Below are 23,450 nucleotides of genomic sequence, written 5' to 3' on the forward strand. Positions count from 1 at the left end.
GCAGGCCCAGGCTAGATTCCAACCCGCGAGCTTCAGTATATGTGGCCGGCTATGACCCCCCTGACCTACGGTTGCTGCCACTATTCAAACTTTGTATCTCTGACATTATTATAAATATTGTCCTTCTTTGCAGCTTGAGTAAAATTGTTTTTAATTACAAAAATAATAAGTACCTTTAATCGACTAAAATATATAAATCTGCATAAAATTAAAAGTTAGAATTGCCTTCTTTCTTTAATCTACCCCTCAGAGTGTCATCTGCTTTTTAATTCCATATGGTACTTTTGACATAAAAGTTCTATTGCAAATATTGAAGTAGTCAAATCTAGACTTTTTTTTTTCTGTTTCCACCTTCACTGGTTTGGTTAGAAATAATCTGAATGTATTAAAATAAGTATATTCACTTACATTTTCTTCTAAACTTTTCATGGTTAATTCTTAAATTTAACTCTTGAATACGTTCGTAATTTATCTTGCTAGATGACATAAAGTTGTGATTGATACATTTTTCCAAATAGTTAACAATGTTGTTTAAGATAAGTTATACTATCTGCACTGTTTTGACTTTTTAAACACTGCAAATATTTCTTTAAACAATGTCTTGACTCATTGGGTGTTTGGATAGTGGGTAGAAAGGTTCTTGGGGACTGCGAATGGGTAACTTTTGCCTCCTCGATCCCAAAGGGTCTTCAGAAGCAGTCTGCACCCCCTCTGCTGGACCTCCTCTGAACACACTTTGCTGGCTGTCCTGCTCACGCCCTTCTACACTGGATTTCTGACTGCTCTTTCTCAGACTCCTCCGTGGGCTCTTGCTCCTTTGCGCCTTATTTGAAGGTCAAGAATCCCTTGACTCCCTCTATGGCATCTTGCAGCAACCTTGCAAATTCCAGGCACCAAAAACTTGCAGTACTTGATGGTTTTCAAATCCTCAATTGAAAGTTCTATCCCGAGTTCCTGCCGGTAAATGAAACACCCATCCCAGGGCCTCCATCAGTGGACGAAACACAGGGTGATCTTTCCAGGTTTGACACCCTGACTCTGCCTTTCCCACCCGCAGGCCATCTGCACGCGCCTGCCAGTTTCAGACCAAGAGCTGAGCAAAGGTTGGGGAAGCCTTCCTTGTGGGCCCCTGTGGGCCCCATTTATTCAGAGGAAAACAATTCAATGCAAGAAAGGAAGGGAAGGGGAGAGGTGTTTCTTAAAAGAGCTTTGGATTCAGTATGTGTTTGGGAACCAACTCTTGTTGGCCTGGGAAGTAACTGGCTCTGTAACAACCTGTCTGGACCTCATTTGCCTGTCTGTATAAGGGGGGTTAAGTCAGTGTCTCTATCTCTCTCTCTCCCGCGCGCGCTCTCTCTGTTACACACACACACACACACACACACACACACACACACACACACACACACACACACACACACACACACACACACACACACACACACACACGTGTTGAATGATGGAGTGTAAACTCCCTGCAGGCCGGTCGCTGACCAGTAAATGCTGTATCGGTGGAGCCGGGCACAGGGAGTGGTCCAAAGACCTGTTCACTAGTGAACGCGCGAATTTTCTGGTTCGCGGACGGAGGGATGCAGCCAGCGAGGAGCCGGCACCGCCTGGGGGTTCTGGGGTCAGGGTGGGTCTCTGACTTCGATCGCCGCGATCGTGGGTGAATGGGCTGGGGGACAGAGACGAGGCCCGTCCCCTCCGGCTGCCCGCCGCAGACCCACCGCCTCCTCTGGCCCAGCGTCAGCTCCGGACATCCGCCCCACCTTTCCGCGAAGCCTCGGTGGCCCGGGGCCTACCTCGGCGGCGGATCGGCGCCGCGGCCTCCAGCCTCCGGCCCCTGCCCGCCGCCGCCGCGCGGAGCGCACCTGACCCGGCGGGCGGCGGGCGGGCGGGGCGCCGGGGCGGGGCGGCGGGACTGACGTGGCCGCGGCATGGAGCGGGCGTGATTCATCAGCCGGCGCGCCGGGGCGGCATGCGGGCGAGCGCAGTGGCCGCCTAGGCGCTCGGGCCAGGCAGCGGCGGCGGCGGCGTCCCCGGCCCGGCTCGCGCGCGCTCCTCTCCCGGTCGGCGGCCCGCGCCTGCTAGGTCAAGATGGAAGACATCCTGAGGAAGCTGCAGAAAGAAGCGTCCGGGAGCAAGTACAAAGCCATTAAGGAGAGCTGCACCTGGGCCCTGGGTGAGCGCCGAGCCGGGCGCGGGAGCGGGGCACCTGCTGGCGGCGGCTCAGGGCCGCGCGGCCCCGGTGCGCGCGGGGGGTTTTGCCCAGCTTGGGTTATGGGGCTCAATTCTCGCAATTGCGAGTTGCCTCGGGAAATTGATGTGAGAGATGAGAATTTGGCTCGGGCGTTGACATCCACCTTCCTCCGCTCTGGTCTCTTTATCTTCTCCCAACCTCACCCGGAATCACTGTCCCCCAGCTCCGGGCGGCCCCCTCCTCCCGGGTCCCCGCGCTGTGGACGATGGTTACCCATCGCCGAGTAGGACGGGACCCGGAGTCCGCGCGAATCCAGGGCCTCCGAAGAGGGAAGTTAAACCCGCGGCTCCGATGTGGAATCTTTGGCGAGGGGAACAGGAAGGAACGGTTTAATTTGATTTTCCTGATAGAGGCAGCCTGCTGAGTGTTAGCTTTCGTGATGACTGTACATGAAAAATAACGTGCGGGCGGGATTGTGCTACCTCTACAATTCTGTTGGTCTGCCCGTCACACAGGTGGGATTTTAGATTTGCGACCTGTGCTAGCACTGAAATAAGTTCCAGGTAGCAAATGTGTGTTTCCCATCAGGCTGCAGAACTCAGCGTCGGAAAAACCAGAAAGGCATTTCAGCTAGGCAAGAATTTGGGGATTCAAAAATGTCAGGGTGGGAAAAGGAGATCAGAAGCATACTTCGGTTGCTAGTGATGCTTTCAAAAAAGGAAAGGCAGAGAAGAGAGCAGAACAGCTCTGTGGGCCCCTCGCCTTGCCAGAGCCTGATGGGATTCCTCAGCCAACACTCAAATGAAAAATAAGATTGAATCCCTTTCCCTTGCAACCAAAAACAATCAGTTGTTTGTGGAGACACTGTGCTGTGACACAGCCTGAGACTGAGAAGTGCCGTCAGCAGGCTTTCAACTAAATGTAGAATTCTGCAAATGTTTTAGGTGACTGTTAATATTTAGAACCTCTTAGTTCACATATGTTAGGGTGTATGTACAACGTCATTGTTTTTGCCTGAGCATGTCATCACAACCTTGTCTACACTATTGTCCAGGAAGTTTGTCTTGTGGATAGAAGCAGCACTTGACCCTTTTAGTTTCCTATTTTTGCACTACCCGATTGTCATTCAGCAGAGGGATTCAGAACAAGATTCTCAAGTGCCTCTAATGAAGGGTCACAGATGGCTGGGTAACTGGGTAAGGCAGGACCTGATTGTGCTCTAAACATGCCATTCCTAGTATTTATTATTATTTGGCTGTAAACTAAGCAGATTTAGATAAATAGGAAGGAAGAAAGTAATCTAGTATTTTTAATAAACTTGAATTTTAATATTCAACATCTTGTTAAGTCAAACTGCAATGTTACCGAGTTTTGGTCCTTAAAGCCACCAGGGAGCTGAGAGCTAAGACAAGGTAGATCATTGGAGTAAGGCCTGGAGTCAGCCTAACTGTAGATGCGGTTCCTTTCCCAGTGATTGTTCTATCATTAGCAAGAGGAGATGTGAGTGCATGAAATAGTTAAATAGTAGTGGAGGGCATTCATAGATTGGAATGACCAAATCAGGAAGAAGGAATGGATGTGAGGTCAGAGTTTCATGTGTGTTGGGGGATGGGTGTAAGCTGGTGGTGCTTCTGAAGTATTTACTTGTAGAATGGGGAGTTGTGGGTTCTTGCTTTTCTTTACTTATTTATTTAGCAAATATTTATTAAGACCTCCCCTGTGCTGAGTGTGTATGGATGTAAGGATGAATAAAATGTTCTGTACAAGGAATTTGTTAGAAGGGCATCCCGGAGGCAGCGTGCACTATGAAGAAAGGCTCGGAGATGTGGTCCCTCTTGTCTTCCCCTTTCTGCACCATTTTCCGTTGCCCACAGATGTTTTGACTATAGAACATTTGTCACTCCTCAACCCCTGTAATTTCATTATAGATTAAAGCGTACACTTCTTAGACTGCTCTTCTGACTCTAGCCCCAGGCTCTGTCCTTTCACTCTCCCACCAAGAGCTCGGAGATCCACCGGCAGTCTGGGGCGTGCTGTGCACAGCACACTGCTCCCTCTGCCTTTGCTGGTGCCCATCTTCTGCCAGGACTTTCCTCTTCAGACTCCCCAAAGCCCAGCTTCCCTAGGAAGCGTGCCCTGAGCATCTCAGGAGAATCAGTTTCTCCTTGGGGTGCAGAGTCCCACCCCATCACTATCTTAGAGCACCTACTACTTTGATTATTGTGTGTATGCCTAGTCTCTTAGGTGCAGGATAATTGAGAAATATTTTGTGTGTAAGAGGTCAGAAAAAAACTAGTTAAAGCTTACTTACATAAAACAGATTTTTTTTTTTTTTGCATCATTAGCTAAAATATCCCTTAGAAGAATAGCTGTGCGTTCAGTCTGATTCAGGAATTTTATGAATTTTATACTGTCTCAGAGATCTTGCCGGCTCTTTGTGGGTTGACTGACATACTCTGCTATGGGGTCTCCATAATTTTGGGCTGATAAATTACCAAACATAGCCCATCTCATGAGAAAGGGGCAGTAATGCACTTAGACTGTCTCAGGAGAGAGGGGTCATCTTTATGCTCGGACCATTTCAGGACAGAGGGATTATCTCCACACTGAGTCCATTTCCTCCCACTTAAACCATGGCAGGAAAGAGAGTTCATTTCCATCCTTAGACCATCCCAAGAGTGTGGAGCTTTTCCGGTTACTCCTGCCTGATCCTTGCTTTCACTTGTTTCTTTTTGTCCTGGTGTGTTGTGTGACTGTCTCTGAAACAGACCTCCAGCCAAAGAATGGAAAGGGCTAACTGGCTTAGGCCTATGCTACAAGTCCCATTGATATCCAGAGGCAGGGAAAGATGGTTTCCTCAAAGCAAAATTAGGGTGAAGCATTAGAGGACAGGAGAGCGGGGGCTGGCCCATCAGAACAATGCCCGTCAACAGTGCAGTGAACGCCTCTGGTGGTTTCCTCAGATGAAGCAGATGTTCAATAAATAAATCAATTCTTCAATGACTTTTATTTAGGCCTTAAATAATCTTAACTTTTCTATTTATAAGAATAACATATGCTCATTTTAGAATATTGAAAAATAATAGAAAAATATGAAGAAAAAATAAAAATCACCTGTAATCTCCCGACCCAGAGGTAACACTGTTGAGATTTGGGGAGGGGGTGGGGGGTCTTTCCCTTTAGCAGACGGTCAGACTACGTTGGCATATTCTCACTTGTTTTCTTAACTTTAGCATGTTTGTAAACTTTGTCATTTTTATTCTTTGAGGCATTTTTAATTTTAGCATTTTCTTTGTTGTCTACTTAGCCATAAGTCTTCTCTGAAAACCAGTGTTCTCAATGGCTGCAGAATAACTAGCAAGGCACATGAATGTATCTTCCCTTCATTTGGTGCTGTCCTTGGTGGTGAGGAATGGTCTGACTGAGATGTAGAAAAGAATGAGTCGGATGAAGGGACGGCTTGGGGAGAGCCCAAGATAATAGTCTTATCATCAGGAACGGGCAGCCCTGGAGGCTTGTGAGCTGAGACATGAAAGGGTGAAATACGATGGCGGACCAGGAGATCTGGAAGCTACTGAGTCCTTCTTTTAGAAACTTTCAGTGTTTTACATGTATCAGGAGGACCTTTGTGGAAGGGATATGGAAAATGGAGGAGAGGGAAGAGAAAATTGGAGGCAGGAATGCCAAGCAGAGGAGGAAGGCTCACCCAGCCAACCAGCTCCTTTCTCTCTGTCTACTTGGTCACTTTTCCTTCTGGCCACAGGTTCTGTTACCTTCAGAGCCAGATGTCTTAAAAAGTGTCTATAGGGATTGAGTCCATGTCCTCACTTCCTGCGAAATCTCTATCTCACTCTCTGCCTTTCACCTGCATCATTCCACCAGCTTGCACTGAAGAATAATAAGGCACCCAGTGGTCCAGCTAGCAGGCTGTTCTCACTCCCACGCACAGGGCTTCTTAGTAATGCTGAGCACACCTCGGTGCCTGCCTCACCTTGGCCTCCATGACCACACCCTACCTATTTCACTTTGGCTCTTGAGCTACCCTGTCTCCCTTGCCAGCTGCAGCTCCTCTGCCCAGGCTTACATGTTCGCATTTCTCAAGAATTGTCCCTGAGCCTCTTACTCCTGTCTTATTCCCATTCCTTCGGCAGTTGAACACAAACTCCACGGCTTCAGCTCAGTTCCTGGGAGTGTGATGCCCAGTGCTATGTCATGAATCCACATCTGCGCTCTGACACTTAGCTTCCCCCAGTGCAGCCCCCTGCCCAATATCTCTACTTGAATGGGTCTCAGGCACTCTACTCAAGGCTCAAAGTGGCTGTGTGCTCTTTCCCACCCCCACACATGCACAGACCTCAGTCACTTCTGGTGTTTCTAAATGATCAGTTGATACCAGCACCTGTCCTGTTGTACAAACCTGAAAGTTAGAGTCATCCTTGGTACAGTTCTTAATTTGCTATCATACCCGTCCATCACCTACGTTTTGCTCATTTTTGCCTCCTAGACAAAAGCCTGCCCACTCCTCCCTGCCTGTGTTACCAGACCTCCAGTCTAAGCTGCCTGCCATTTTCCCAGGACTGCCATACCACCCTCCCGGCAGTGCCTTTCTTGCTTACTCTAGTCCTTCTTAAGCTGTTTTCCAAGCAGCATCACTTTGGAAACCCCAGTCATATCGTGGTATGCATGTTAAATAACTGCATGGCATCCCATTGGGATGAAACCCACAGTCACTAATGAGTTCTGTCAAGGCCTGTGTGGCCTGGCTCCTGACTGCTCACAGCCTCAGCCTGTGCCACCCCAACCCTGCTCTCTTGAGTTTCAACCATACTGATCTTCTAGCTACCCAAACACACTATGCCCCTCTTACTTCAATAATTCATCAAATATTTTGTGAGCAGCTCTTAGGACCAGGCACTGTTCTAGGTGTTGGGGATGCCAGAGTGAACAAAACAGGCAAAAAGTCCTGTCCTGCTTCCATGGACTTTACAGAATCTTGGAGGGATGGCAGCCAATGATCAAGATTAGTGAGTAAAATATCCATGACAACCCAGAGGGTGTTAAGACCTAAGGGAAAGCATAAAACAGCAAAGGGAAACAGGAGGTGCCTGGACAGAAAGGGGAATGGTCATTTCAATGGGGTGTTCAGGGAAAGCCTTACCAAAAGGGTGGCTGCAGGTGGGAAAACAGCTGATGGCTTCTGGAAAAACCAAGGAGTTTGGGCCGCAGGAGCCAGCAGAGAGAAGTAGGAGGTGAGGACTGCTCCTGAAGGTCCCTGTGGAGCTCCCTAGGGAGATGGGGAGCTATTTGGAGCAGAGGACCAAGGTAGAAGTGCCCTGACAGGGTGTGGACAGGATCTCCCAGGTTCCCGTGATAAGCAGAGACAGCAACTGCCGGGCCAGGAGTTGGGAGCTGAGAAAGGAGCCTGGTGCTGTCATCCAGGTGGAGAAGATGGCAGCTGGGGCCCCAGTGGCAGCATGGAGAAGGTGAAGGTAGTTGGGATTCTTCAGACATTTCAAACTTATCATTCTCTCCACTTAAAATGCCTGCTCCTTCCCTAATTTGCACAGTCAATTTCAGTCTCAAGACACCCTGCGGGAAGCCCAGACCCCACTGCCCACCGTAGGGTCTCCTGTTAAACCTCTGCCTAATTACCTGTGTTTCCCTTTATGGCATTTATCACAGTTTGCGATTAGAATGTTCACTCCCTGAGTTCTCAGACCATGTCTGTCCTCACTGTTAGGTCCCCAGCCCAGTACCTGGCCCAATATTTAGTCAGTGAATCAAGGAGGGGGACATCTAAGGACCAGGTCAGGCTCTTTATGATCATTATTGCATAAACTCCTTGCAAGAATCCCATGAAGCAGGTATTATTGTCTTCATTTTAATGATGAGGGACTGAACTGTAACTTAGAGATCCCCCACAGCATCTGCCAGTGTCACAAGCTGGTCTGGGGCTGGGAATGGAACCTGGTTCTCTCCCCAATTACCATTCTGTCATGGCGATTACGCAAAGCTGTAGCCATGCCCCCTTGCCTCCTGGGGACTCTTTGCCTTGGGTCCTACTCTTGTTCCTGCCCCTGCTAGGCAGTCTCACTGCCACTCACCAAGGTGTGGGGTCTCCGTGGCTGCTTTGTGACTGCTGTCTCTGTTTCCCCTTTCTTCTAGCTTATTCTTATCATTTGTAGACCTGTTACACATTCTGCATTGGATTTAAACTCCTCTGGTGAGAAAAACCACACTGATTTGGGGAGCAGCATCAGCTCATCCTGCTTCTGGGCCCTGCAACTGCTAGACCTGCATGGCCAGTGAGCTGTTCCCTGCACCTGCATCTCAGGGCTCCTGTGATAAGCAGAGACCTTTTTGTCATGTGTCTCATCTTAAGCACTGACCTCAGTCCTTCAACCTCCTCCTTTGGCCTTGTCACAATAGGCCCCGCTGAGCTCATCTTTTTGTTTTGCTGATTAATTATCCTTCTTCAATCCACTCTTTGTCCCATTGGCCACAATAGGCCAAGATCCTATCACAGTTTGGTCTGATATGAATCCTGAGTCTCTTGGATATATTTGGCATTTTATTGTTTCCTTTGATTACTGAGCAAGGTTGGGAGAGCCGTTTCTCCTTCCCCAGTGAAAATAATTCAAATTGACAGGACCTTGTTGACTCTAAGGAGTAAAAAGAGGAGTCCACACAATTTGAGCTGAAAAACTGGATGCATGTTAGATGGAAATAAAACAGTTTGAGGAAGAGACTAATGAGCTTTTTATTATCTCTAAAATTAGAGGCAGCAATAGTGTGAATAACCCACAAGCAATGGGAAAGAATTGAACATCCAGGTTGAATGATTTGCAAGTGAGACTCCCCATCAGTATCCCTGACTATAGTGTGATGTTTTAAAAATTTTAATCTACCCTGTCATAAATGCATCTGAGAATAATGATATATGTTTTGTGAACTGGAAAGTTTTTCACAAGTTTGAGTTATTGTTTAAAGATTTTTTTGTTTTGTTTTTCTTTCTTTTTTTTTTTTTTTTGCAGTTTTTGACCCTGGGGGCTGGGTTGAACCCGCCACCTCCGATATGTGGGGCCGGCGCCCTACTCCTTTGAGGCACAGGCACCACCCTTATTTAAAGATATTTATGTATTTTTGGGGAAACAGCTTTTCTTTCTCTGTTTTTATTGTGAAAATATAGTGTCTTGCCAGTTGTAACTAACTGAAATTGTCATTGTGGGTCAGGATTGGAATTTAACTGTTCATTCTTTGTCTCTATAGGGAAACGCAGTGTGTCCTAATTTTTAACTCTCCCCTTCTCAACAGTGAGGAAAGGTCCAGGGAAGTCTCTGGGGCCTTTGAGGGAAAAGGATTGAGAATTGAGAATTGACTAATTTATAATTAGAGAAATTCCCAGGGAAAAGAAAACTAATCTGAAATTCCCAGTCTTCGAATATTTATTTTCAACTTTATAATTTTTCTTTTCCAGAAACCTTGGGTGGTCTGGATACTATTGTGAAGCTCCCACCACACTTGCTGAGGTAAGAGATGGAAGTTACATAATACGGCAGAAGTCAAATCGCTCACTGAGTTTCCTTGAAGGTCCAGATAACCTCATGGGTTTACAGAATGTCTTAGTCTGTTTTCTGCCGCTATAACAGAATTCCACAGACTAGGTAATTTATAATGAGCATAAATTTATTGGCTCATTGTTCTGGAGACTAGAAAAATCTAAGATTGAGGGGCTGCATCTGGCAAGGGACATCTTGCTGTGTCATCTCATGGTGAAGGGCAAAGAGAGGGCAAGACAGGAGAGAAGGGGGTCAAACTCACACTTTAATAACAAACCCACTCATTTGATAGATAACAGCATTGATCCACTTATGAGAGAAGAGTCTAAGTCACCTCTTCTTAGGCACCACCTCCCAATCTCCCATTGGAGTTACGTTTCCAACATAAGGTTTTGGGGGGACATATCCGAAACATAGTATTTTATTTGCTGACTGATGCCTATTTTGCTTCATCTTGCTAACACTAAGATGTCTGAGGTGTTTCTTGCGCTTAGCCTGATGGGAACCTGGTTACATTAGCTCTTCCTCTGTGGAGTAAGTGGAGTCACTGAGTCACAGGAACCAGCCATCAAAGTCAGTGGTAAAATGATCATATTGATCAAGGAGAGAGATGAACAAGGAGATAGTGGACAATATCTTACGGTGTGAATTAGAAAACTGTGCCCCACTGAGGTGGGGGAGATGCAGCCCTATACCAGGTAGGGTGGGCTATCTCCGCAACCCTTGCTGGATGCCATCTGGCTGGTTGCAAAGTCTGCAGCCACACACAGCAGCCCTGAGACAGTGAACTTGGTCCCCATTTCTGTACCTTCCCCTATACATTTGTTTCCCCTCATTGAGAAAGAAATACATGTCCTTCGTGGAAGATTTGAAAGAACAAAACAATTTGTCCATAATTACACTATGTAAGAATGCCAATAAAAATAGTTTAATGGGTTTTCCAGTTTTTTCCCCCACACACATGTATTTTTACAAATAAATATGAAATTGTACTTACAGTATTGTTTTCTTTTCAGATTAAAATATTACACATACTTCCATTACATGCTATAGCTTAATTGATTTAGTGTTTTTCCTAGTAGTAAACATTTGGACTATTTCCAAGTTTTTCCTTGAGATTATAAAAAATATTGAACCTACAGCCCTTCATTGAGTATAGTTTCTGTTAAATATTGTCAGGACACTAAAATGTCTGAGGTGTTTTTTCTGTTTTCAAGTAGATTAAACAAGAACTATGTTTCTGCTTTAAAAAAAAAATCCATGACTTCTACTATCGCAGCTACTACAGGCTTACATATTATAAGGGAATTCATGTGTTAATCAAACTGAGTGCTCTTTTGTGTGTCTAAAGTTTATACATGGACAGAATGTCTGGCAGTAACGTATTTGTCTAGTGGAGAGGTGTTCTTGCTGGATGTAAAGACTTTTTAAGAGCTGTGTAGGACTGGGTAGTTTAATGGAATCAATTTCCTGATTTCCAACTGCTATAAGTTCTTGTTTTGAAAACTGATTTGTTCCAAGACTGACTTTCCATATCTCCTTTTCCATCTCGCCTTTGACTGACTTCTGATTTGCTTGACAAACAAGAACCATGCTGTGACCCATTTACACGTTACTAAGGTGTGTTGTCCTGGAGTACAAAATTCTTGTCCCACCTACAAAGGACCATGAAAACATTAGTGTCTGTGGTGGTAAAGTGAATGATTCTAAGGACCAGGTATCACATAATTTTGCAAGTTAGGTAGTTTTGATTTCTTGGCTTTCAGCAAAATTGAAGGAGGACCTAATCTAGTTATAAGATAATAAACAAAAAGATTTTTTGATTATAAGTCTCCTTCATTCCCTTATTATTTACGTAAACAAAGTTTCTAACTGCATAAGGCTATGGAGTTAGTGCCAAACCGTGTCTTATAGCAATGCACAATACTCATCCATAGGTATATGAAAAAAAAAAAGCCCTATCTATTTCTTTAGAATTGTATTCTCAATAAAAATTATGTTTCCATGTCAACTATTTTAACATTCTGATAAATAATTAGTAATGTTCTTTGGATCAGTTGTGTGCATTAGTAATAATAGCTAAAGCTACAAAAGAGTTAAATAATTTTAAACTGTATCGTCTTTTTGGAGAAATTTTTTTAAAAATTACCTTTAAATACTTTATTACAGAGACGTATAATAGGGAGATGAATAAAAGTCTTTCAAGCATTAAACAATATTGGGAGAAAACTCTTTGGGGAAAGTGGAATGGAAATTTTAGTTCAAGGACGAAAGAGAACAATACAGCATTTTTTTTAAATTTTTTTTTTTTACTGTTAAAGAAGAGTTTATTCATATATTTAGTGGCTGGAGGGATTTCCAAATTGCTCTGGTATTCATGAGATACATTTAAAGAGTGATGTTTCAATTAAAAATTTTAGTAATGCCAATATGCTAGGATCACAGCCTTTGCAGTTAATTAAAATTATAATGAAAAATATAAAAGCCAAGTTACAATATGTGATACAAAGAATTGTAAAATTTTCTCAGTGACTACACCAACAAAAAAGTTAGATCAACTCTGCCCTAAAGATTGTTTCTCAATCCAAATTTTTCTTTAACCTGTCAGGCTTTCTGTTGCTCTGGGTTTGTGATAAAAGATTCATCCTCAAGGTGAGTGGCAAGTAAGTGATAATGATCCCAGAAAAGGTTCCTGGTCCACTGGTTGGGAATATTCATCAAAAGACAACCCTTGTGGCTCAGTGCCTGTAGCTCAGCGTCTAGGGTGCCAGCCACATACACTGGAGTTGGTGGGTTCGAATCCAGCCTTGGCCTGCCAAACAACAATGACAACTGCAACCAAAAAATACCCAGGCATTGTGGGGGGGCGCCTGTAGTCCCAGCTACTTGGGAGGCTGAGGCAAGAGAATTGCTTAAGCCCAAGAGTGGAAGGTTGCTGTGAGCTGTGACGCTACAGCACTCTACCCAGGGCAACATAGTGAGACTCTGTTTCAAAAAAAAAAAAAAAAAAGACAACTACTGAATGTGTGTGTGTGTCCAGAGGAGCTGGAAAGAATATGGCTGTGATATATGCCTGAGGACATATGTTTGTTCCTTCTTTTAGCCATTTGGCTTCATTTTAGTCAGCGATCTTTAACTTTTCCCCAGAGCCAGCCAACTGTCTTGTGCACCCGCAGGAGGTATCTACAAAGTTGGTTAGGAGGTGTTTACAAAGTTGACCAGATTCGATACTGTGTATGTGTGTATGTGTGTGTGTGTGTGTGTGTGTATGTGTGCGTGTATGTCCTTACATATCTTCTCCATTATTAGAAATACAGTTCGGAGTGTTTATCCTAATGATACACAGCTGGTGACATCATCCTTGTATTCAAAAGAATGGGCATGATTGTATCAGGTGCATAATGGGATCTATCAGGCATTGTTATACGGGGAACTGAAGCACATAAATGAGACATGGCTGATGTGAGCCTTGTTTTTTTCTTCTGAAGGAGGAGAATAAAGACATACAAAATAGGAAAACACTGTTATGTGGTGGGAAATATAAATTTACTGTAGACTTTTATTCATACATGTACAAGGGGGCTTTGGTTTGGCTGTGATTCACAATAGAAGGGAGCCTCCCAAAGCTTCTTCTAAGATATAGGGAGAAGCCATAAATAATTAGAGCAAAAAAGAGCTCTAATCAAGAGCTCAGATCAGTAAGAGTCAGATTTACGATTTCATGTCACAGTTAGGGATGGGATTTAATGAGGAGATGGGCAGTGATGGGCTCTTCCCCACCACGTTGTGAATCAGTCCTCCTGATCTTCCCGGCTCTTTAAACCCAGCGAGCACTTACTCTGTGGAGTTCTTATGTTTAACTCGGCATCCTTCTATTGGAGTATCTGCTCAAAAAAAATGTAGGCATTGTAAATATTTGTCTGTTTATGAGAGAGAACTTGGATATGTTAATTATTTTTCTTTGATTCTTATATTTAATGTATGAGAAAGAAACTAAGTTTATAAACGAGCTGTTGCATTCTCCTGATTTTGTATTCAGATTTAGTTTTGATTTCTGTTACATAATTCCACAGAAGTGATTATTTGTAGATTTTTTTTAATTGTCTGTTTCAAAAGGGATACGGGGATCATTCAGAATCTTGAATACTTTTGCTGTGCTGTTTTTCCTATTTTTCTTTTCTCATTTATTTCTTTCATATTTAATGTATTACCATTCTGGTAAATAATTAGTAATACTGTTTTGATCAGTCATATGCATTAGTAAAAGTAGCTGAAATCAGAAGAACCCTTGAAAGACCTATGTTGAAATTGAACCCTTGAGAAACCTGTGTTGTGTTATCTTCGCTTCTTTACTTTTGTCATTGATTGCTCTAAGTCCAAATTTCACAGGAATGATTTAAGTGATCGGTGACCGGATTCAGTTATGCATAGGGCATTCCAGGAGAGCTACTGATGATAAAACATTTCAGATGGAATTAAGGTGTGGTCAGGAGACATGGTTTATTTGTGCCCAAGGCTCTTTCCCTGAGCAAATCCTCACTGTCCTTGCCATGGTGAGCGACAGGGATGGGAATTCATCCAGAGTGCCCATTTGGTGTCAGTGTCAAGAATAGAGGAAGCCCCAGGGAACTGATCCTATGGACTGTTTTCTCAATTTGTTAGTAGATAGTCATGTGAAAATCTTTCTACCTTCCTGCTCTCAGTTTTGCTGTTGATTTGGGGGGTGAGATTTAAGGGTTCCTCTCTTCCTATACAAGGAGCCTGCACCCTCTCTGTCTGTGCTGTTCTTTTCCCTCTTCTTAAACGTCAGGGTCTCTTACATGTGTCTTTGCAGGGTTGAATAAACCATGAGTGGTGGGCTATTGTAGTATCCCTACACTCAAGAGATCATCAGTAGCTCAGGCTATTCCTTAGATAAGGGTCACCATCTCCATGTCCTTGTCAACTCAGGATGCTCCCTAACAGCGGCAAACTTGGTGAAATACCCCTGGCCAAGTCGCCTTGCTCTCATGGTCATGGGCTCACTCCATCATGGTTAGCCACTGGTTTTTCTGCTAAGGGATTAAATAAGACCTGGAAGCTACTAATCAAGAATACTTAGTAGCTATCTTAGTTGAATAGGCTGCTATAACAAAATATCATAGATTAAATAGCTTTTAATCAAAAGAAATTTATTCCTTAGAGTTCTGAAGGCTGGGAAGTCCAAGATCAGGATGCCAGCATGGTTAGGTTCTGTGGTAGGCCCCCTTCTGGATTGTAGACTGCTCACTTGTCTCCGTGTCCCCACATAATAGAAGAGGGAAACAAATTTGGCCAGACTTCTTTCATATGCCATGAATCCCTTTCATAAAGACCTCATCCTTATGACCTAATCACCTTCCCCAAGGGCTTACCTTCTAATACCATCACCTTGGGGGTTAGGAGTTCAACTTATGGGAACGAGCCTTTAGGCCATAGCAGTAGTTAATAGCATTCACTGCTTTCTGTTTTCTGACAGCTCTCTGTCTACTTTTCCCTTTCACTCCCCTACCTCCTTGCTTTTCCTCTGTGCATTTAGGAATCAAGTGATAGAATCAAAATATCCTGGTCATTTAATGGAATTTGAAGGGTGTTGTAGTTTTTGTTGTGAATTTCCAGGGGTGATAGCCTGGAAATGTTTTATGAGTCTATCACCAACTTTATCGAGTAGGGAGCAACTGGCTTAAGTCTGCCTTGAGGTGCCACAACTATAACATTAGGTTCTTGCAAGCCATTGCATAATTGTCTGTTACCATCAACTGCACGGGTGGTGGTTTATGGGTTCTGTTCTCAAACCCTGTTCTCAAGAAGCCTATCTGTGTGAATTATTTATCTTTGTGTCCCCTAGCTCAGTGCCTTGGAAATGTTTGTGTGGGATGAAACTGCCTCTCCAAACATGTATTACCTGTCCCAGGGAGCCTTGGAAAACACAATTGACCTTTGAATAACACAGCTTTGAATTGCATGGGTCCACTTAGATGCCAAGCTTTTTCAACCAAAGGTGGATTGAAAATACAGTATTTCCTGGATTTGGAACCCACACATATGCAGGACCGACTTTGTATATCTACGAGTTCAGCAGGGCTGAGTGTAGGATGTGAGCATGCTCAGATTTTGGTATATGAGGGGCTTCTGGAACAATATATATCCATATATCCTAAGGGCAAGCTGTATTTGGAAGAACCTGTGCCAGAGCAGAATCTCACTCAGTTTTGGCAACAGAAATAATGGCAATATTGAGAGACTAGGTTCCAAAGAGTAGACCCAGAAGCCCTATACCCAATCCATTGACCTTGGGCAGTGTAGACTTACTCCCCAACCCTGTACTCAACCAAAGCCCTGACCAGTCTAATGTGTATTAGGGAAGGGGGTTGGGGTGGTAGTTATGGGGATCCTGACCAATATTCCATGCCAAGGAACAGCAAATATACAAAGGTTTCAGTTCTCAAGAAGTCCCCATGCAAAGTGGTTGGCCTCTCTGAAACAGGCATGCTGCCTATCCCACCCCCACCGTGAATTTGACCTGGAGTATTTCTGTTCTAAAGAACTGAAGAACCTCCATTCCCATCCTGCCCTAATCCTGGGTTGTTCCATCCTTCTAGCCCAGGTGACTTGCAACAGGACTGGTCCTGATCAGATAAAACTGTCAAGGGAATCCTCGAGCTATCTTGTTAAAAGGCAGCCATTGGCAGGGAACCTTGTGCTGGAATGACTCAGGGCCCCTTTGGGAACAATCCCAGTGATTACTCTAGCCCTAGCCCAACTGCCATTTTGCTTACCTACTCTCTGATTCTTCAGAGCCAACCTCAGCCTAATTGCTTTCTCTTGCCAGATGTACTTTCCAGAAAGACTTTACGAGCCCTTCTTCCCATTTGTCCTTGTCTGGTCCCTGGCCCCTTCTATATCTTCCCTGGCTGAGCTGCTGTCCAGCTCTCCACTTCATTTTGCCTGTCTGGTCCAGACATTTCTTTCATCCCAAATAATGACACATTCCTCCTTGTCTTCACTTGGGGACCTACTGATCTTTCATGCAGGGTGGGAGCAATTCGTCAGCTTTATGCTTGGAGAGAACCGTCCGTAATAGCTTCCCATGCTGCATATGATTTTATTTTAATTGCTTTTATGTTTCATTGATCTATTTTAGTGCATTAGTTCTGTGATTTGAACCCTGAAGCAATTTCTGCAAGATGAGTGAGCTTTTATGGTTCTGATTGAAGAAAGAAACATACTCGCATCAACTGGGAAGGACTTTATGTGATTTTAAATAATATGGACATACACCTCAGTCGGTAGACTGTTTCGGTCTCAGCAGTGTTGTTTCTGCCTTTCTTATGTCATGGAGAAATGTTTGGCTCTCCTTGCTACCTCCCACTGCCAAGAGGAAGAAGCAATGGATGCAGGTATTGGATTCCCAGTCTCTGTTTTTAGCTTGTGCTAATGAATGGAGGATAGTAGCAAATATGCAGGACAGGTGTTTTTATTGCACTTGATCTTAGCCACAAGGCTGAGAAGGGATGGAACAGGTGCTGCTAATAAAGCTTGCTCATTGCAAACATCCGTGCTTCTCCTGGGTCTCTAAACTCATCTTGAGGTCTTGCTCTTGCTACCTTCTTCCTTCCTTTCCTACTACAGCTGACTTCTCTTTGCAGCATTATATATATATGGGTGAGTGTTGGCTTTGTTGAGCCAAACTCTGTTGAGTTTTGCTGGTTCTACAACAGAAAATAAAACAAAAGAGTGAGCTTTATAACACTTTGGTTGGTCTAATCCTGACTCATTTTTAGTTTTAGAGAATGCTTTATCTCAGAGAACCATGAAAGGTAATGTGGGGAAGACATTGTCAGCCTTGTTAGGGCTCAGGGGCACTGTTTAAGTAAGCAAAGGCTTGTTCTGAAGTAGATAGCCCTTGAACTGCTTCCAGTTCCTGCGAGCAGGCTTGCTCTAAACAGGTGAGCAGAATGGCATTGCAGTGTTGGCCACAAAACCGGTCTGCAAGGAGAAGGTGGCATGTGCAGCAGCCTTTAGCAGCAAGAGATGCTGAAGTCCATGTTAGAGACCAAGGTGCCATGAAGACCTAGTTTCTCTTTTTTCCTTTCCATGATGCTATGGAAGACAAAGAGTAGTCCTGTCTCCTTTTAATGTAGCATAGGTGATAGCAGTGTACTGTTTCCCAACTTACAAGCAGCTGCTTCTGTGCTATCTGCCAACCTGTAAGCCCATCCTAATGGTTTTCGTGTTCTATTCCTTTTGATAAGAAAGACCTACAATTAGCTCTCCATTATAAAGTGTCTCCTTGTTAATGGCCTCCACCTAAAAGCACTTTTTAAGTGATGGAGCCATCACCATGTCACCACTTAAAGAAGTGCATAAACCACCCAAGCTCGGATGTAGGGGGTACTGGCTTGAGTGATATTCTAGGATGTGACCAAGATATCAATGTTCAAAAACCAGCTATGGCCACTCATCCTTCCTTTATCACAAATAGTTGGTGTACTTATTTTATAGCACCCGGTTAAAGAGAAGCATTATAAAAGGAAATAACTCCATTTTGAGAAGAATAGCAACGCCAGTCAGGAGTTTTGTTTCTTAGGGTTCTGCCTCCTTTCTGAGTGGAGTGAAGGTAGGATTTTTGCTCTGTGGGTTATTGTATGCATGTTTTTCATAATTAAACTGTATCTTATAGGCAATTAGGACACAAATTTCCTGCTTTAATATTAAAGCATGCCTCTGAGAAATTGTTTATATTGATGGGCTGTAAAAACTGGATTCCCAGAGATGGGCAGAGACATCAATTCAGTGACATTGGTGGCTCAGTGGGGGTATTTTTCTTTTTCATGTGCTAGGACTTTTCTTCTGGGGAAGGTCTGGTGTAAAGACTAGAATCATATTTCATTTCCTTGGAAAACTTTATTAAATATAGTATTTTTATTTTGCTGCATATTTATGTGTAGTTGAACTATATATAAATCAGTAGAATTATGCAATTATATATAATTATATAATATATATATAATTATATAATTCCCCGATGTATCTCATTCAAGGTCAATAAATTTGATATGGGAGTTGTTTTTTTTCTTAACCTATTTTACAGTCTGGTACTTTGTTAATAAGATGCTTCTTTTTTTTTTTTTTTTTTAATAAGATGCTTCTTAATATGCCTAACAGCCTTACGTTCACATTTTCCCATGTAAATTTGGGGACACATGACACAAGCTAACACTTTTCAAACCTTCGCTTTGCGCCAGACAGGGACTCTCCTCTGTGCCGTATTTGCCAGCCTCACCTAATTCTGACAGCACGGCTGGGAGGCAGGTGGCACCCTGAGGTTTGGAGAGGTTGCATAGTTGGCCCAGCTCCCCGAGCCAGCTCAGGGGAGAGCCAGGGCTGCTGGGCTCCAAAGATTACCTTATTAACCCACTACATGATATTTGATTTAACACAGAAGTTCATTTTTTCTTATTTGCCATCTTCTGGGAAGAGTGAGACATACATAATTAGATTTCATGTGGAGAATTATTTCATGAAGCGCTGTTATGGAAAAAAACTCCATAGAAAATCTGCTATATTTCTCCATTGCTCACTTACAAGTGCAACATACTACTGTATTAGAGCACCTTGCATAGAAATAGCTTTAAATGCAACTTCTGAAACAGCCAGAGCTTTTAAAACAAGTGGTGCCCTACCTTCAGACTGAGGGGAGGTGATGAATGAGCAGAGCTATTGAGATTAGTGCATGTACATGGCATCTCCGGGAAGTGACCTACATTGACCTTTCCTTTGCATAAGGCAGAAGGAAACTTTCAGATAACAGTCTCTAGTCTAGAATTGTTTTGAATACACGAGGGAAGCCTGACTAATTATGTAATTAAATAGCTAACCCTTACCACTCTTCCTTCTGCTATCTTGACCGAGGGAAGAGGCTGGGTAGCAATTAGAATGGTTTCTTAAGGAGGGTGAAGGCAAGCAAACTTGCAGAATTATTGAGAGAAGATTTAGGGTAGGGCTCCTTCTTGGGCCTAAACTAAAGGAATGCATCTAGAATAGATCGAATTTTGAATGGGAGTGGACCTATGCTCATTTTCAGTTTAATGAAGTCCAGAGAGAACTGCTGTGCTTAAATGAATTTTTTTTTCCCTGAAACTGTTATCTTCCCCATAGTGTGCTTTATTTTGTAAATGCTATTTTGATTTTCTGTTTTTAGCAATTGGGAGAAAATCCTTCAAAAACAAAAGAGGTTTTGTATGTTGATTTCAGAGGCTGTTGGTAGGGCAGAAACCAGGACACTGCGTGCAGCTGTGCAGGGGCTGTGAGGCGAGGAGAATCCCATGACTGGGAAGGGGTGGAGGGAGGGGGCTGAACACTGAGGACCTCCAGGACTGAGCAACGGGGAAGACAGGATTGTACCTTCAACTTGGAAATAACGCTGAGCGTGGGAGACAAAGCCAATTACAATGAGCTTTGCTGACATCAGGGAGGGAAGCATTTATGTGCTTCAGAGGTAGAGATGTAGTTTAAAGTCAACAGGATATTAGATTACCAAAGAAAACAATTGTTGGTGTAAGGTGTGTGTGCCCTAGCATCCCATATAGAAAATGCCTTTGTCAATGTCTGTTTGAGGTGATTGCTTGGAAGCTCTGAGCTTGGAATGTTGACACCTCCGTGGGAGGGGTGTGGGGAATGTGATGGGGAGCAGGGAGACAGTGTAGGGGCAGTTGACTGGTGGGGGTAGGTAGCCAAACAAACAACATTCTGCATGCCAGAAACGGGAACAGGGCATGAACTCTCCCCTCCCCAGAGAGCTGGCTACTTGTTAAGGGAAAAACAAAGAGGTCATCATGATGCACTAAGTTCTGGGTGCAGGTTCTGGTCCTCACATGTATGACCATTGGGACATTGAGCTATTCATTTCTCCTGTTGGCGTCTATAAATGGAGAAGGAATCTGAAATGCAATGAGGTTCCTCTCTTTCCTCACATCCCACTGCAGGTCACAGAGGTGGCCCCCGCCTCCCTTGCCGGGACAAGGCATGTGTCCACACTGGGTCTGTCCAACAGAAGTCCCTCAGTTCAACACTCCTCCTCTGCACTGGGACAGGAGAGAAGCTTCTACCCGTTAGGGTTCACTTTTGTCTCAAGACCTGGTACATTTTTAAAAATTACTGAAGATCCCAAAGAACTTTTATTTAAAATTTGTATTTCATCTGTTTACAATATTAGAAATTAAAACAAAAAACTTAAGAAACTAATTCCTTAAAAATAACAATAGCAAACCTGTTATATTTCATGTTAATATACATTACTCTTTTTTTTTTTTTTTTTTGCGAGACAGAGCCTCAAGCTGTTTCCCTGGGTAGAGTGCCGTGGCATTACAGCTCACAGCAACCTCCAGCTCCTGGGCTTAAGCAATTCTCTTGCCTCAGCCTCCCAAGTAGCTGGGACTACAGGCGCCCGCCACAATGCCTGGCTATTTTTGGTTGCAGCTGTCGTTGTTGTTTGGTGGGCCCAGGCTGGATTCAAACCCGCCAGCTCAGGTGTATGTGGCTGGCGCCTTAGCCACTTGAGCCACAGTCACCGAGCCTACATTACTCTTTTAAAATGAAAATACCTACTTTTATTATATTTCTACTATCTCTATGGCTATGGGATATTCTTGCCCTGGAATATCCCTGCAAACAGGGCACTCCGTGCTGGCTGGGTTCTTATGAAGATTACATAAGTAAGCCGGTACTTTGCAGAATGTACAGCAAATGGAAAGTGAAATATCACTTAGAGTTAATAGCCTTGCAGTGTTTCAGCAGTTTGCAGCATGATTAAGGTTTTTTCCTCCCTTCTAGTCCTGAGTTTCAAAGTGTGATTTTAGATAGAAAAACAAGGGCACAGGGAACAAAGGGGTAGATAAGAATCTAGATTTAAATAGTGTTATTTCCTGTTAAGAATGTAAAGTGACCTAATTGGTCTTTGGGAAGTACCAACAAATTGGCCTGAGCAGGCAAGATCTGGAAAACTTGGCACCCTTTAAACATTCTTTAAAATAAATTCTCGTGTCCGAAATAAGAGAACTGGAATCTAATGCTGCTCTGTCTGTCTAATCCTCTTCCATTTTTACTTATAGACTCAAGAAATTTCTTTGAGCTTGTCTCTCTTATGGCAGTGCACGATAAGGGTTGCTGCTGATGGAGTTAGTTATGGGTGGGCAGAAGGACACATTCCCAGTTGTACTTTAGCAAGTACTTACCTACAGATAATGGTTTGCTTTGTTTTTAACCAGAAGATGTGTAAGCGGTTTCTTACTTTAGTGCAGGCGTCCTCAAACTTTTTAAACAGGGGGCCAATTCACTGTCCCTCAGACCGTTGGAGGGCCAGACTATTGTTAAAAAAAAAAACAAACTATGAACAAATTCCTATGCACACTGCACATATCTTATTTTGAAGTAAAAAACAAAATGGGAACAAATACAATTCACACTGCTTCATGTGGCCCGTGGGCCGCAGTTTGAGGACGCCTACTTTAGTGTGTGTGTTGGGTGGGGGCACGTGGGTGTCATCATTAGTAATTAAAAATTCTCTGCTCCCTCCATCATCTTCTAGTGGAGAAATAACTGCTGGCCTACCCAACATCCAACACTTCCTACCCTCAGTGGAACCTGAGTGGATGAATCAGTAGGATCTGCCTTTATCACCAGCCCTGTGCTTCCAAGGAGGCTGGGCACGTGCTTGCTCTGCATCAAAATATGAGAAGGAATGCTGTCTCAGTCCTGTGAAGTTCTTTCTTCCACTCAAAATTATCCTATTCAAATTATGCTTGGAGTAGCTATGGCTGTTTGTAGCTGTGAGGGGAGCCGACCAGGGGATAAGGCTGACACAAAGAGGGTGGATCTGCAGGGAAATAGAAAGAGCTGTGTTCTTAGGAATTTAGGTAATGTTATAGGAGCCTTGAATTACCTAAACCTGGAACCAGAGTGCCTGTTATAGGCCAATTAGGGAGTTGGTGTTTTTGTTAGATTTTTAGCCAAAAGCACTGTAACTGATACATCCTCCCCAAAGGAATCCATGTGATGTCAGGAACCATAAAAGGTGGGCAGAGAGGGTAGTCCGGGTGGATGTAGCAGCCATGACCAGTCTCAAGGTCTATCGGTTGGATCTTTTCCTCTTGTCTGGCTGCCTTTGGTCATTTTATCTTCTTTCTATTTCTTCTGTAGGATAAGGCATTGAAGTTATAAATTAAATCTTTGTTAACTTTAAACTAAAGAGAGCTGAGACATCTATGGGATTTATAGGGTATGGGTCTCAGAGGTGGGGCCTTGCATTTTCCCCCAAACCCTGAACATGCAGGTGTGTATTGCAGCCTTGCCCTGCCTCCATAAGTAACTGAGTGACTCGTGTGTTCTCCCAGCCAGACTGTAAACACCGTCATACTCATATGGCCCCAGGCATGAGGTGTCTGACCCCCAATGTTGAGGGTAAAATACCAACTACAGAGCATTGCTTTATGCTAGGAATTATACTGATGGCTTACCCTGCATTGTCTTATTAAATTTTACAGTAAGCACAATAGGTACTAATATAATCTGTATTCTAAAATTAAGAACACTGAGGCTTGGGCGGCGCCTGTGGCTCAGTGAGTAGGGCGCCGGCCCCATATGCCGAGGGTGGCGGGTTCAAACCCAGC

The 23,450-nt window shown here is 43.8% G+C and overlaps 1 protein-coding gene across 1 annotated transcript in view; it reads left to right on the plus strand.

The window, feature by feature from the left end:
* Positions 1-1,857: 1,857 nt before the first annotated feature.
* The window catches only part of ARFGEF3 (ARFGEF family member 3), a 180,246-nt gene continuing 158,653 nt past the window's right edge, over positions 1,858-23,450 (plus strand). The window contains exons 1-2 of the mRNA XM_053592320.1: positions 1,858-2,185; positions 9,681-9,732. Of these exons, the coding sequence (XP_053448295.1) occupies positions 2,101-2,185; positions 9,681-9,732 (137 nt within the window). The 5' untranslated portion in view covers positions 1,858-2,100. The remainder of the gene's footprint in view (positions 2,186-9,680; positions 9,733-23,450) is intronic.

The sequence above is a fragment of the Nycticebus coucang genome, chromosome 5 (assembly GCF_027406575.1).
Source record: "Nycticebus coucang isolate mNycCou1 chromosome 5, mNycCou1.pri, whole genome shotgun sequence".
In the NCBI taxonomy this organism is placed as follows: Eukaryota; Metazoa; Chordata; class Mammalia; order Primates; family Lorisidae; genus Nycticebus; species Nycticebus coucang.